The 15,510-nt window shown below is 42.1% G+C and overlaps 1 protein-coding gene across 2 annotated transcripts in view; it reads left to right on the forward strand.

Moving 5' to 3' along the window:
• LOC132395817 (SH2B adapter protein 2) overlaps positions 1-15,510 on the forward strand; it is a 155,111-nt gene that overhangs the window by 19,182 nt on the left and 120,419 nt on the right. For both annotated transcript variants that reach the window (XM_059972902.1, XM_059972900.1), the window contains exon 3: positions 11,574-12,440. In XM_059972902.1, coding sequence (XP_059828885.1) covers positions 11,601-12,440 — 840 coding nt within the window. In that variant the 5' untranslated portion in view covers positions 11,574-11,600. The remainder of the gene's footprint in view (positions 1-11,573; positions 12,441-15,510) is intronic.

Consider the following 15,510-nt stretch of genomic DNA (forward strand, 5'->3'; position numbering starts at 1 on the left):
ATTGCTTTGTGCATCCAGAACTGGCTTGCCCACAGAAGGCAAAGAGTGGTTGTAGACGGGTCATATTCTGCATGGAGGTCGGCGACCAGTGGAGTGCCTCAGGGATCTGTTCTGGGACCCCTTCTCTTCGTGATTTTTATAAATGATCTGGATGAGTAAGTGGAGGGATGGGTTAGTAAATTTGCTGAAGACACAAAGGTTGGGGGTGTTGTGGATAGTGTGGAGGGCTGTCAGAGGTTACAATGGGACATTGATAGGATGTAAAACTGGGCTGAGAAGTGGCAGATGGAGTTCAACCCAGATAAGTGTGAAGTGGTTAATTTTGGTAGGTCAAGTATGATGGTAGAATATAGTATTAATGGTAAGACTCTTGGCAGTGTGGAGGATCAGAGGGATCTTGGGGTCCGAGTCCACAGGACACACAAAGCTCCTGCGCAGGTTGACTCTGTGGTTAAGAAGGCATACAGTGCATTGGCCTTCATCAATCATAGGATTGAGATTAAGAGCTGAAAGGTAATGTTGCAGCTATATAGGACCCTGGTCAGATCCCACTTGGAGTACTGTGCTCAGTTCTAGTCACCTCATTCCTGGAAGGATGTGAGAACCATAGAAATGGTGCAAAGGATAGATTATGAGAATAGATTGAGTGAACTCACCCTTTTCTCCTTGGAGAGGCAGAGGATGAAAGGTGACCTGATAGAGGTGCACAATACGATGAGAGGCATTGATGGTGTCGATAGACAGAGGCTTTTTCCCAGGGCTGAAATGGCTAGCCCTGGGAAAAAGTTTTAAAGTGCTTGTAAGTAGGTACAGAGGAGATATCAGGGGTAAGTTTTTTTTTTACACAGAGAGTGGTGAGTGTGTGGAATGGGCTGCCAGCAACAGTAGTGGAGGCTGATACAATAGGGTCTTTTAAGAGACTTTTGGATAGGTACATGGAGCTTAGAAAAATAGAGGGCTATGGGTAACTCTAAGTAATTTCCAAAGTAAGTACATGTTCTGCACAACTTTGTGGGCCGAAGGGCCTGTATTGTGCTGTAGGTTTTCTATGTGTCTGTGTTTTACTACATCTCAGGTGGGGGCCAGTTTTGGATTATCCTGGGAAATTGTTTGGTTTATTTAGCTGAGAAAAGAAACATAGCTGGTCCCTGACACATGGGAAATATTTCTGTGCTTTTGAAACTCATTTGATTTGTCTGAGTGTGGAAACATAGGGCAAGGCAACACAACATGAATTTTGAGACAGAATCTGAGAATTCTCTGCTGGGTAAGCAATAATTTGTGATGTTCCTACACAATGTAGAATAATAAACAGTTCCTCGCGACCTCTGCTAAACTGATCTCTTGTGTTTCTGGGATGTGGCTGCATAGCTTCCACTGGGAAGGTCAAAGGAAAATTGTTGTTTCCTGTCCTTGACGTGTAAGATCACTATCATCCTCTTCCACGCTGACAGGAAGTCTCTCAGTTGACAGCAGCTGTTCAGCACCAGTACTAGCTAAACTTTCTGTCTAGACAGTGTGTTCCCAGTGCCTGTCCGGCCCTCAGGGTTCACAGTTTGCGACTTTCTGTCTAGACTGTGTGTTCCCAGTGCCTGACCGGCCCTCAGGGTTCACAGTTTGCGACTTTCTGTCTAGACTGTGTGTTCCCAGTGCCTGTCCGGCCCTCAGGGTTCACAGTTTGCGACTTTCTGTCTAGACTGTGTGTTCCCAGTGCCTGTCCGGCCCTCAGGGTTCACAGTTTGCAACTTTCTTCCAGCCAGTGACGTCCAAGAACAGATCCACTGTTTGCAGGAGGGCACCTCACAGTCATTGGATGACAATGTTGGTGCTGGTCAGCTCTCAGGGAATTGGGCTGAATTTTCACTACTGCAGTACTAATGTTACTTGTGGGACACAACTGGAGTTGGGGCAGGGTGTGATCGACACACAGGGTGAAGGACTCCCCAGGGACTGCAGCAGGAGAGTAGGTGGTTAGTGGGATGCAGTCTAAGATGTGGTGAGGGTGAGTGTGTGGGATTGGGATGGGGTGAGACCAGTGCATTAACTGAGTTGGGAGGGGCACGGGTGAGTGTAAGGGAGGGGTTGTTGGAGTCATAGACTTAACAGCATGGAAACATGCTCTTCAGATGCCAAACAAGTTGCTTGCCCGAGCCTGCGTAGATCCATTTCCCGCTAAACCTTTCCTGTCCGTGTACCTGTCCCAAAGTCTTTGAACTGTGACTGTTCCCCTCTCTGCCACTTTTCTGGCAGCTCATTCCTATACCCACCACCATTGTAAAAAAAAAAATCATTTGTCCCACGTGTCTCCTTTAAATCTTTCCCCTCTTACCTTAAGCCTATCCAGTCTCTCCTTATAACTTGAGCCCTCCGGCTCTAGTGACATCCTTGTGAATCTTTTTTGCACTTTTTCTAGTTGAATGACATCTTTCCTATAGCTGGGTGATCAGAACTGCAGATGGAACTCCAAGTATCATCTCAATAATATTTTGTTCAGTTGTAACATGTCTTTGCAATTCTTATACTATGTGCCCTGAAGGAGGATAAGAGTGTGTTCACTACCCTGTTTAACTACATCACCACTTTCAAGGAACCCCTAGAATGCTCTGTTTTAAAACACAATCTGGGGTCCTATGCAAGTCTTCCACTTGCTCGAATTAAAATCTCAGCTGACATTGTCGGACACTTTACTACTTAGACTGTACCCTGTAATATTCATGGTAAGGTTTTCCCACTCACAAAATGCTGGTGTTTGAAAGTTTTTCACTGTCCATGACACCATCAATTTTGGGGTCTGTTGCAAATTTACTAACCATGTCATCTACACTCAGAGGCCACTTTATTAGGTACCTCTTTTACCTAATAAAATAATTACTGAATGTATGTTCGTGGTCTTCTGCATAACACTGTTGTAATGCGTGGTTAATTGAATTAACTGTCGCCTTCCTGTCAGCTTGAACCAATCTAGCCATTCTACTCCAACCTCTCATTAACAAGGCATTTTCACCCATGGAACTACTGCTCACTGGATGACTTCTTGTTCTCCGCATCATTCTCTGTAAGCTCTGGAGATTGTTGTGCATGAAAACTCCAGGAGATCAGCAGTTTGTGAGATACTCAAACCACCCCATCTGACACCATCAATCATTCCACTTGGATCACATTTCTTCCCTACTCTGATGTTTGTTCTGAACAACAATTCTTCTTCTTCTGACTTTTAATGAAGATTGGCAGTCCAACTTGAGGTGCATTACCGCCACCGTCTGGACTGAAGTGTGGTGCAGAGAGTTGGGAAATAAAATCTTATTTAACTGAAAACTAAATTACCCCAAAAGGCCCTATAGATTTTAAATAATAGAAGACAATATTGTGAATTAAATTAAAGTCACTTCCATAACTTAGTTTTTAAATGAAAACTTTCAACCCCCAAAACTAGTAGTGCCACCTGCATTTGCTTTCTTTCAGCCTGGTATCCTTCAAGGTAAGATACAAGGAATAATTAACCATAGTATGCCCAATTCCAAGTTGAATCAATATAATTCCTTCTCTTCTTGTCTTACCCCCTTCTCCCATTATCCAACAGTTTTATGTATTCTCTAAAGGCTCCTTATGCCCATTATCCCACAGGCCTTGCCATAATCCCCTAATTCTGAGCCCCACCAACCCCTTAGCTTTTGATTTGCTAGGTGGAAGATCTATATCCACATATGAACTTCTAACAGCTTTTTTGGTCAAACAATCAACCCGCTCATCCCCCTCAACACCTCTATGTACAGGAACCCATAGAAAGAGGACATGTAGACCAATACTTTGAATATGAAATAAAATTTGGAGAGCTTCCAGCAGTAAATCAGACTTACTGCTAGAATGACCTGTTTTAAGACTAGTCAAAACCAAAAAAGAATCTGAACAAATTATAACATTCTAAGGACAGATTTCCTGCACTCACTGTAAGCCCAAAATGATGGCAACCAATTCTGCAGTATACACCGATAAATCGTTAATAAGATGCTTCTTTATTATTACCTGTAATTCAGGCACAAAACAGCCACACCAACATTTCCTGTTAAGTTATCTTTTGATCCATCAGTAAAAATGGTTAACATATGACAATAATTCTCCTTAACATACTGGTGAGCCAACAGACTCTTGGGTAAATCAGGATCCTTCAATTTCATTAAATCATGCAACCTAACATCAAGTAAAGCCATTGGAAAAAACCACGGGTTACCGAAAAGGCTACAGTGGGACGCATTACATAATCTAGAAAACCCATATTCTAAGCATGATGAGAACCCAGCCACCCAAGACTAAAAACACTCTGTTTGTGATGTCCCAACAGACTTCCAACAGGATGATCACTCCCCTGTCTCCTCAAGTTAACCCAGTATATTAACAACAGCTTCATCTTCCTCAACTGTAAGGGTAATTGTCCCATTTCAACTGTGTCCAGTTCTGGTTGCCTCACTATAGGAAGGATGTGGAAGCATTGGAAAGGGTACAGAGGAAATTTACCAGGATGCTGCCTGGTTTAGAGAGTATGGATTATGATCAGAGATTAAGGGAGCTAGGGCTTTACTCTTCGGAGAGGAGGAGGATGAGAGGAGACATGATAGAGGTGTACAAGATATTAAGAGGAATAGACAGAGTGGACAGCCAGCGCCTCTTCCCCAGGGCACCACTGCTCAGTACAAGAGGACATGGCTTTAAGGGAAGGGGAGGGAAGTTCAAGGGGGATATTAGAGGAAGGTTTTTTACTCAGAGAGTGGTTGGTGCGTGGGAAGCACTGCCTGAGTCAGTGGTGGGGGCACAAACACCAGTGAAGTTTAAGAGACTATTAGACAGGTATATGGAGGAATTTAAGGTGGGGGTTATATGGGAGGCAGGGTTTGAGGGTCGGCACAACATTGTGGGCTGAAGTGCCTGTAATGTGCTGTACTATTCTATGTATTGTCAACCAGTAAAGCTGAAATAGATGACCTTGCTGCACCTCAACAGTTTTAAAGCCTGAACTTGTATCACATACAAACATTTTAAATTTTGAAGATAAAGCTGATCAATAAGCCACATAGCCATAATCAAGTACTGGTCAAATTAAACAAATATATAAAGTCAACAGAGATTTTTGTGTAGCACCCCAAGACACTTAAGGATATTTAATGCTGCTTTACATGTGTCAATTATCTTACTGATATGGTGCTTCCACGTTAGCTTGTGATTCAGCCACATGCCAAAAACTCCTACGACTGACACTTCTTCCAGAGTTTGACGATATAATTTCAAAACTGAGTGCAGGTCTATCGATCCTCTTTGTAAAACATAGAACTTGTGTTTTAACAACTGAAAGCTTAAAATCCCATCTATTTGCCCACTGTACAACTTGTTATTTGCATCCTATATATAGTTAAATTAAATTTTTTCCCCTGATCCATAAAGCTCCATCATCTGCAAAAAACTGATTTGCCCACCCCAGTGCCTATTTCGGAGAAAATGTCATTAATCATAATATTAAACAATAAAAGGCTGCAAATATTGCCTTGTGGAGACCCACTTTCTATTTGATAGAAGCCTGACTATATCTTTCCTACCTTTACCTGCATAGAGCATCCAAATAAGAAACTCAGAAAAAAATTATATACCCTTCCTCCCATTCCTAATTTCCATAATTTAATCAAAAGACTCTCCCTCCATAACATATCATATCCTTTTACTATATCAAAAAGTACTGTTGTTACAACTTATTTATCTGTGCTTTCCTAATATCATCTTCCAAACATAAAACTGAATCCAATGTCATTCTACCTTTCCGAAATCTGCTGTTTCACCTCTTTTTTCCAAAATATAATTCAACCACTCTGTTACAATATGTTCCATAAGTTTACACAAATGGGATGTTAATGATACTGTCCTTTAACTAGAAGGATCTGAAAGGGGTTTTTCAGGTTTTAGAATAGGCACAACTACTGCCATTTTTCATGAGGAGAAAAGATGGCCTAAATTCCAAACATGATTCAGAAATGTTAATATTATCTTGAGAGTTGTCAGCCAGATGTTTAAACATATAATAACATATCATCCTTTCCTGAAGCTGTGTGACCTGTACTATTAATAACTTTCATAAATTCACAGAAGGAAAACTCCACATCATTAATACTATCATTGCTACAGCTAGGTTCCAACACGTAATGGTATTCAGTTAGAACCTTATCCCTACATTGTTCGGCCTCTTCACTTCAATTATCTTAATTATGAATTTCAACAAATGACTGAGCCAGTAACTCAACCTCTTTGTTTCAGTAACAATCATGTTATCTTCTTTAATCAAACTGGAATGCTATGAATCCCACTCCCCCCCCCCCCATTTTTTTAATCATTTCTCAAACATCTCCAAGTTTGATACCCCTTCCAATACTATCATATTATGACCTACAGTAAACATTTTTCACAGCCTTCACTGCTTTCCTCACCGTGGCCTGTGCCCTTTTGCACTTAATAAGGTCACTCAGATAGTGATACTACTTACCTTTCATAAAAATGCCTTATTTCTCTCCTTAATTGCCTCTGCACACTCCTCAGTCCACCGTATACAACCTTTCTCCTATTATTGTCCTTTTTAATAGTTATCATGTCCATATTACTCCATAATGTACTGGTTAGGCACAGGAGTACGTTCAGCCAGAGACTCATTCCACCGAGATGCACCTCTGAACGTCATAGGAAGTCATTCCTGCCTGTGGCCATCAAACTTTACAACTCCTCCCTCAGAGTGTCAGACACCCTGAGCCAATAGGCTGGTCCTGGACTTATTTCCACTTGGAATAATTTACTTATTATTTAATTATTTATGGTTTTATATTGCTCTATTTCTACACAATTCTTGGTTAGTGCGACTGTAACAAAACCCAGTTTCCCTCAGGATCAATAAAGTATGTCTGTCTGTCCACTGCAGATTAATGAATAATGTGACATAACCTTTCATTAGAGAAAACCACATCACCCTCAGCATTCATCATATAAAATCTTAAACCTCTCCCAATTTGCTTTACTAAAGTTCCACTTCCTAAAAGTGACCTTCTGTCCCCTATTTAATCTGTACCCAAGCTTATGAATATAGGAAAATGATCACTTCCCAATGTTTCATCTCCCAGGACATCCCACTCACTCAGTACTGCCAGAATATTCAAAACTGAAGTTAATTTATTAGCTGTTTCAGAACTATTATGAACATTAAATCTTGAGCCTCTCCCATCATTAAGACACACAAGCTGTAAAATATCTAAAAATTCTTCTACAATCAACCCATTACCATCATTCTGCAAACAACCCCACAGTGAACACCCCCACACCATACAACCCTTAGTGAGCGAGAGCTTCATGTGCTTTCCAGCAAATCAATCTCAATTCTTGATCATGTCTACATGCATTTATTTATTGGGTTGCCTGTACATGATCGGTTTTTAGATAGTTAATTAACAAGCATGTGTGCATTGTAAAGTGACTTCTGAGTATACATTCTCCTGAATCGGTAAAACAGATAGCAAACAATGTGGGACTCAGCACACCTCTGGTCAGAGCAGCCTCCTCTTCCACGCACTGACTACTTAAACCAATCCAATTTTATATCTATTTGGCTAACTCACCAGGATCCCTGTGGTCAAACTTTCCATGCAGGATGTTGTCAAAGACCTTGCTATCCTTGCCTTTGTCAATCCTCTTGGTTACCTCTTTAAAAAAAACTCAGTCAAAATCATGAGACAAGTTCCTGTGCTCAGTCATACTAGCTCTCCCTGATCAATCCTCCCCTTTCCAAATGGAAGGTAAATCCTGTCCCTCAGAATCCCCTCCACAACTCCCCTACCACTGATTTCAGGCTCATCAGCCTGGTCCTTGACCCTGACTGGTCATTGGGTGAGGGAGGGGAGGGGCTCACCTTCATAATATATTTGTCTAGGAAAATGATCCACTCCCCCCCATCCAACAGACCAGATTCCACACTCCCTATAATCCACTCCACCTCCCATGAACCATTCCACCCCCACCTTCCCTGTGGACCATTCTCCCCCACACACCACACCACAATGTAGACCAATTGTCAACATTAACAAAATTTGGCCTTTGTATGGTGCATCGAACTGCATTCTGAGACTGAAGAGAAGTATGTTCCAGACGTGGCATAGACACCAATGCCTGCCTGGATTCCATCGTGGAAGGAGAGAGATAGAGGAGTCTGTGGAGAGAACTCCATGCTGACTGAACACAGCCAAGGGAGTTGTGGAGATTTTGGGACTGGACCCACAATGGCATCTGTGAAGTTTATAGTGCTGGAAGAGCAGACAGAGAGATTCACTGGTAATTTGTGGGAATGACTGGAGCCGCAAACCTTTGATAGAGACACCGTGTAGTGGGGAAGGACCCCTGGCTATGGTTTGTGAAGAGGATAATTTCAATTTGGACCAGTGCTAGCTGTGCCCCTCCCAGGAGACCAGTGATTGTTTCACTAAGGCTGATGTGTTGGGGAAACCACCACCACCTGCTCAGTTAACCCCACAGACACGAGGCTGCCATCTGCTCAATCCTCTACCCATTTGCTTGTGGTTTCCCCAGCCCTCCTCTTTGTTCACTATCCTCATTTTCTCAAACTTGCAACTACATTTTATACACCCCTTGCATGTCATGCCCCTGAACAGCTTGGCTTGGTTTGCTGGGAATTCAGGTCCATCACAGAGGGAGAAACATATTTTATAACATTTTATAGAAACCTATAAAATTATGAAATGGTTAGATAGCATAAGGGAGAAAAGTTGTTTCCACTGGTAAGTAAAACTACAAATTAGAGGACATAGCCTCAAAATTTGGGGGAATAAATTTAGAATGGATATAAGGAGAAACTTTTTCCAGAGTTATGATCTGTGGAATTCTTTGAACCGTCAGCAGTGGAGGCTACCTCATTAAGACACAGTTTGATAGATTTTTGCATAGCATAGGAATTAAGATTATGGTGAAGGGTGGGTGGGTGGAGCTGAGTCCACAGCCAGATCTTATTGCATGATGGACCAGATGACTGACTCCTGCTCCTATTTCTTATGTTCTTACATCATCATTGGTGTCACTCTTGTGTTTGTCTCAGTTATTCAGTGCAACAAAGATATACAGTAGTGCCAGAAAGTTTGTAGACCCTGTAGAATTTTCACTATTTCTGCATAAACATGACTTAAAATGTGATCAAAACTAGATAAAGAGAACCCCATTAAATAAATAACACAAAAAATTATACTTGTTCATTTACTTATTGAGAAAAGATGGTCTATTATTACATGTATTTGTTGGAAAAACTGTATGAACCTTTGCTTTCAGTAACTGGTGTGACCTCTTTGTACAACAATAACTTCAACCAAATGTTTCTGATAACTGTTGTTCAGTCCTGCACATCAGGTAGGAGGAATTTTAGGCCATTTTTCCTTAAAAAAACTGCTTCAACTCTGGGATGTTTTGTGAGCTTCCTTACATGAACTGCTTGCTTCAGGTCCTTCCACAATTATAGGATTAAGATTAGGACTTTGACTCAGCCATTCCAAAGCATGAATTTTCTTCTTTTTAAACCATTCTGTTGTTGATTTACTCTTGTCTTTTGGATCATTGTCTTGTTGTATTATCCAACTTTTATTAAGCTTCTGGAGATGGACTGATACCCTGTCATTCTTCTGTAAGATGTCTCGATACAATTTTGAATTGTTGGTTTCCTTTCCAATTGTAAGTTGTCTAGATCCTGAGGCAGCAAAGCAGCCCCAAACTATGATACTTGTTCCACCATGCTTCGCAGTTGGGATGAGGTTTTCGTGTTGGTGTGCAGAGCCCATTTTTCTCCAAGCATAACAATATGCATTTCTGCCAAAAAGTTCAACTTTTGTCTCATCTGTCCATGGAACTTTATCCCAGAAGCCTTCTGGAACATCCAGATAGACTTTTGCAAACTTGAGATGTGCAGTTTCTTTTTGGGGAGCGGTGGTTTCCTCCATGAAGACCACTCTTGTTCAGTGTTTTTCATACAGTGGGCACATGAACAGAGACTTTAGCAAGTTCTAGAGATTTCTAAGTCTGTTGCTATTACCATTGGGTTCTTTCTCATCTCCTTCAGCATTGCATGTTGTGCTCTTGGTGAGATCTTTGCAGGATGCCCACTCCTAGGGAGAGTAGCAACAGTACTGAATTTCCTCCATTTATAGACAATTTCTCAGGTCTTCAGAAACGCTTTTGTAGCCTTTTCCAGCTTCCTGCATCTCTATAATTAGTCTTCTAAGGTCCTCTGCAAGTTGTTTTGATTGAGGTGTTGTGTACATAAACAGACCTTTGTTGAGAAGAGCAGGCTCTGCCAGTAACCTGACTTTGTGTGTCTTTTAATAGGGCAGAGCATCTCTACAGCCCACACCTCCAATCTCATCTCATTGATTGGAAGCTTTTTTTAGAAGTCATTACTCCAGAGGATTACATACTTTTTCCAATAATTACATGAAATATTGGATCATTTTTCTAAATAAATAAATGAATGAATAGTTATAATGTTTTTGTGTTACTTATTTAATTGGGTTCTCTTTTAGGGTTCTAGTTTTAGGATGTGAAAATCTGATCACATTTTTGGTCATATTTATACACAGATAGAGAAAATTTTACAGGGTTCACAAACATTACAGCACCACTCTGTAGTTGCATTCAAACTGTTCTGGATGTTTGACTACACACAATTAATTCTATCCCTGGCCATCCTGATTTGATTGTAATGTCTTGTCCTGCAATTTATTGCAAGTTTGTGTCCATCATTGTTCTGCTTGCTGTTGGACCATTATTAGGCCATTGTCTTCTGATAAACCTCAGCAATGATCATTAATATTTACAAAGGCTGTTGGGATGTGTGTTTTTTAAGATATGTCTGAGCCCCCTTTTTAAAAGGGCCATTGTAGGATCACAATGTTCTTTGGTAGAAACTGCTCTCTCAGTACAGCTGCCTATTACCCGGTACAAGGGGCAGGTCATTGTGACGCACTGTTACAAAGGACAGGTTGGGGTGACGTTGACAGTGACAAGTGACCCAGGTCACTCAGTTAGATGGAAGAGGGAAGAATACTTAAGCTGTGTTTGTGAACAGTTCCATACTACAGGCATTTAAAGGACGGCCAGCTCCATTTCCAAAGATTTCATCCATCACTGCTGTCAAGCTGTAGCACTTTATGCAGTCTGGCTCACTGACTAAGGAATGGAGGGGGAGAAAAGAACTTTTATATCCAGTGTATAGTGTAAAATCTGGAACAGAACCAGCTGGTGAGTGTGGCGAATAGATTCTATTGAAATGATGGAGAAAGATTAGATAAATGGTAAATCTGCAACTATATGATGAATTGAACAACATGATTGTAAGAACTGTGAAGGCAGAATGGGGCCATATGTTTCCTTTGATTTCAGAGCAGTCGCTGAATGTTACATTTATTCATGACCAGGGCATACATTAAGTTGATGTTTCTAGATGCTCGCTCTGACTGTTGGCCACAGAAGTAACAAAGTCTCTCTCCCTGCTTCTTGTGCAGCCTCATTGGGACACCAGTGAATTAGCCATGAATGGTGATTCCGGAAGTCAGGATTCATTACAAGATGTTCCAGACTGGAAGGAATTTTGTGAAGTCCAGGCACGTGCTGCTGCATCTGATTTCGCTCAGAAATTTCGGGTATTTATAAGTGAAAATCCTCTTTACGAATGCTCTGGAATAGAAACCAGTTTCTCTCAACACTTTGCTTTCCATTTTGTGGAGTACTTTGCACGAGAGGTGAATGGGTCATATCTCTCAGACTCTACAGCCAGGTGCAGCTTCGCTCCATTCTCCGACATTCAGGGCTGCCGGCTCTCATCCCAGGAAGCAGTCCTCCAGAGGAAAGCTGACTCCTGTTCTCTCACAAGAGGAGAGAACATGTCAAACTCCAGCAGGCACCCAAGACATCAGCAAGTTTGCAACGTGTCCAATTTGGGTCATTCTCGGAGCTCAGAGGATGTGTCTTTCAGTGCTTCTGCCAGACCTAAATTTAAGAAAGGATTTTCTTTGCGGAATATGAGTATGTGTATGGTTGATGGAATGAAGGAGATGTTGCAGTGGAGGTCCTCGGCTGAACCTCTGCTGGGTGCGAAGCCTGAAGGAGAGGAAGATTCCTCAGGGAATAGACTTGAAACTGAAGCCCACGACAGATGGAGCCAGAAGCTTGAGCGCTTGCGCATAACAAAGCTCTCCTCCACCAAGGTAGAGCTGCAGGACATCCAGAGGGAAGGAATGCTGAGGTACATGTTGGTTGATGACTCCAACAGTTTGAGCAGCTTACAGTGGCAGAAGTGTCGGGTGTTGCTACGGAAAGCCGTGGGAATCGAGGAAGAAAGGTTCATTCTGGAATTTTACGTCCCACCAAAGGTGAGAATGCAATAATGGTGTCGGAAACCTGTGTCTGTGACAAAAGGTGAGAATGCAATAATGGTGTCGGAAACCTGTGTCTGTGACGAAAGGTGAGAATGCAATAATGGTGTCGGAAACCTGTGTCTGTGACAAAAGTACGGCCTTACCTCAATAGCACTGATTTTAAGAGGCAGACTGCAAGGACAGAGTTGAGTAAAGTTTGCATCCCATTGGGTATATAAGATTGATACTAGATTTGCTGATGTATCAATAAAGGGTTCCTCTAGTGGGGAGTCCTCGAGAAATACAGGAGTTGTCCCTTTAGTTGGATCCCATGGTAGTGATCATGGTGGAATGGAAAGTAAAGATGGAACTGTAGTTTGAACCAGCGGGTACCATGCATTAATTATTGAAGGACGACAGCAGATACTTGGGCTGGATTTGAAGGAGTGTAGAGCAAAAGTGGTAGATGGTGTTGATCTCATGAAATGGAGGTAAATAATTCAAGGCCTTCTGATTCCTGTTTCAAGTTGCTCAATGCTAGTTCATGTTGAGTTATTAGTTTGGACTTAACTTGAAGTATGCAGCCTAATGTTGTGGGATAGAAGTGAGAGACATGCCAGGGTTAGCAGAACTGAGATGGGGAAATAGGTTCATTGTTGAGGTAAGTTTTATTTTGTTCAGTGATTGGTGTCCAGTCTAATTTCTTTACATGGTAGGGTAGTGGTCAGGGCTGGGAAGGAAGCAGTTTCCACATTGACAGAGTCTCCCATTGGTTCAGACTGTGGCTCCAGTGATAACCAGGCTGGTGCTAAATCCTAACCACCACCTGGTTACAGCACTAAATATGGCCATTTGGCCAGTTGAGCCAATGCTGGCTGATTGTAAGAACGCCCAGTTGGTCACGCTGTCCTGTCTTCGCAAACAGCCCCAGCTCTTCCATGGGTTGTGACAGGATTATGTCCTGTGAGCCTGACGATGCCTGTATTTGCACGGTAGCCAGAAAATTCATCCTACGGGTCTCCAAAAAAAAACTCATACTTATGTATGGGCTTTACAGATGGTGGGCATTTGAAACCTAGGGAGGTCCTGTACTCGTCCTGCTCCCTTCTGAATTCAGCAACAGAATCTGTCCTCTCTAATGCCTGAAGTCCACTCCAAACCCTTGTACTGACTGTCATTTTAAAAATAGGTTTTCCTCATGTATTTTCCCAGCATTCGATAGTTGTTTGTCTGTGATACTTCCTGCAGTGGAATGGGCTCTCGTCATGTTGATAACCTTCTTGATGGCAAATCCCCTTACAACTTCCTCTGTTCCAAGAGGAACAACCACAGCTTCCCTTATCCATCTGCACTGCTGAAGTCGATTGTTCCTGGAATCCCTTTGGTTAATACTTCTGCACCCTATCCAAAGCCACCAAGTCACTTATGGCTCTAGTTGTGGCCAATCCAGCATGAAAGACTCATTACCACTTCCTTGCTCTTAAGCTCTGTACAGTATCTTTATTTGTTTATAAAACCCAGGATCCTGCACTTTAACCACTATTTCAACCTGTCCTGTCACTTACAGTTCAGTGTGCACCATGTACCCCAGACCTCCCTGTTCTTGTGGACATTTTAGAATTTGTTTCTTCTCATCCTTCCTACCAGAATATAATACTTCAAAGTCTCAGTATTATGTTTCATCTCTCCATTCACCTGTCCACATCTCCTTGAAGTTTGCTCCTTTCCACTCTCCAAGCTTTGTGTCACCTGCAGATGTGAAAACAGTTCCCGTAGGGCCATACCTAATCATGGATATATTTTCAAAAGGGCTGCAGACATGGAACATGGAGCACATAAGCAAGTCCTTCAGCCCACATATCTGTGTCAAGTTAATCTAAATCTCTTCTGCTGTACGTGACCCATATCCCTCCTTCCCTGTGTATTCATGTATTTATCTAGAAGTTTCTTGAACAATGCATTGTAATCCTAGGGATCTTCACAATGCAACTGTGCTTCATCCCAAACACAGTTGTTGCTGATTCTTGATACTTTCTAACATGGACCATAATGTTTCAGTGAAGCTACTAGAATAACTATCGATGGGTAGTAAAACCAAAATATGACATATTTGAGGTTAATGCAGTTTTTATCTTCTGAGATTCAAATACATCTTCAGCACTAGGTAATTTACAGCCTGTTGTGGGGTCTCTGGAGCACAATCTGAACAGCAGGAGCAGCCTCCAGTTTGTGCTGTGAGATTACACAGCACCCAATGGGCCCCCCTCCCTCCCAAGCACTCACCCCTTCCCTCCCCGTTTCCTTCCGAACAACAGCCCTTCCCTGAGTGCACATCCATGTGTACAGAGCCCATTTAGCTCTGTTCACATTCCCACCCACTCTACACCTTACCCGCACTAGACAGCAGTTAACCACTGACCAGCACACTTTGGGACGCAGGAGGAAACCCACCAGGTGTTGAGTGACTAGACCACTTTGTGCAGGGCTGGTAGTGTCGAACCAACTTGACTGAGTCTTTTGGCAAGGTGACGAGAGAGATTGATGAAGTTGGGGCAGTGGATGGTGTCTGCATAGATTTTAGTAAGGCATTTGACAAACACCCTCATGGGAGGCTAATCCAGAAGATTAAGATACATGGGGTCAATGGTGAATTGGCTGCTTGAATTCAGAACTGGCTTGCATATAGAAGACAGGGGATTGTGGATGAAGGGACATTTGAACTGTGGACTGTAATAAATGATGTTCCCCAGAGATCTGATCTGGGACCTCTGCTGTTTGTGATGTATATAAATGACCTGGATAAAAATGTTGACGAATGGATTAGTAAATTTGCAGATGATATCAAGATTGGTGGATTTGTGGGCTGGCAAGGAATACAGCACGATACAGATCAGTTGCAGATATGAGCAGTGAAATGGTAGAGTTTAACCAAATAAATATAGATGTTGCATTTTGGTAGGGTAAATGCAAGGAGACAGTACACTGTTAAGGGCAAGACCCTTTGAAGTCAATAAGGTAGTTAAGAAGGCTTATGCAATGCTTGCTATTATTAGTCAAGGCATTGAATTCAAAAGTCAAGAAGTTA

This window comes from Hypanus sabinus, chromosome 6 (assembly GCF_030144855.1).
Source record: "Hypanus sabinus isolate sHypSab1 chromosome 6, sHypSab1.hap1, whole genome shotgun sequence".
NCBI classification, from domain to species: domain Eukaryota; kingdom Metazoa; phylum Chordata; class Chondrichthyes; order Myliobatiformes; family Dasyatidae; genus Hypanus; species Hypanus sabinus.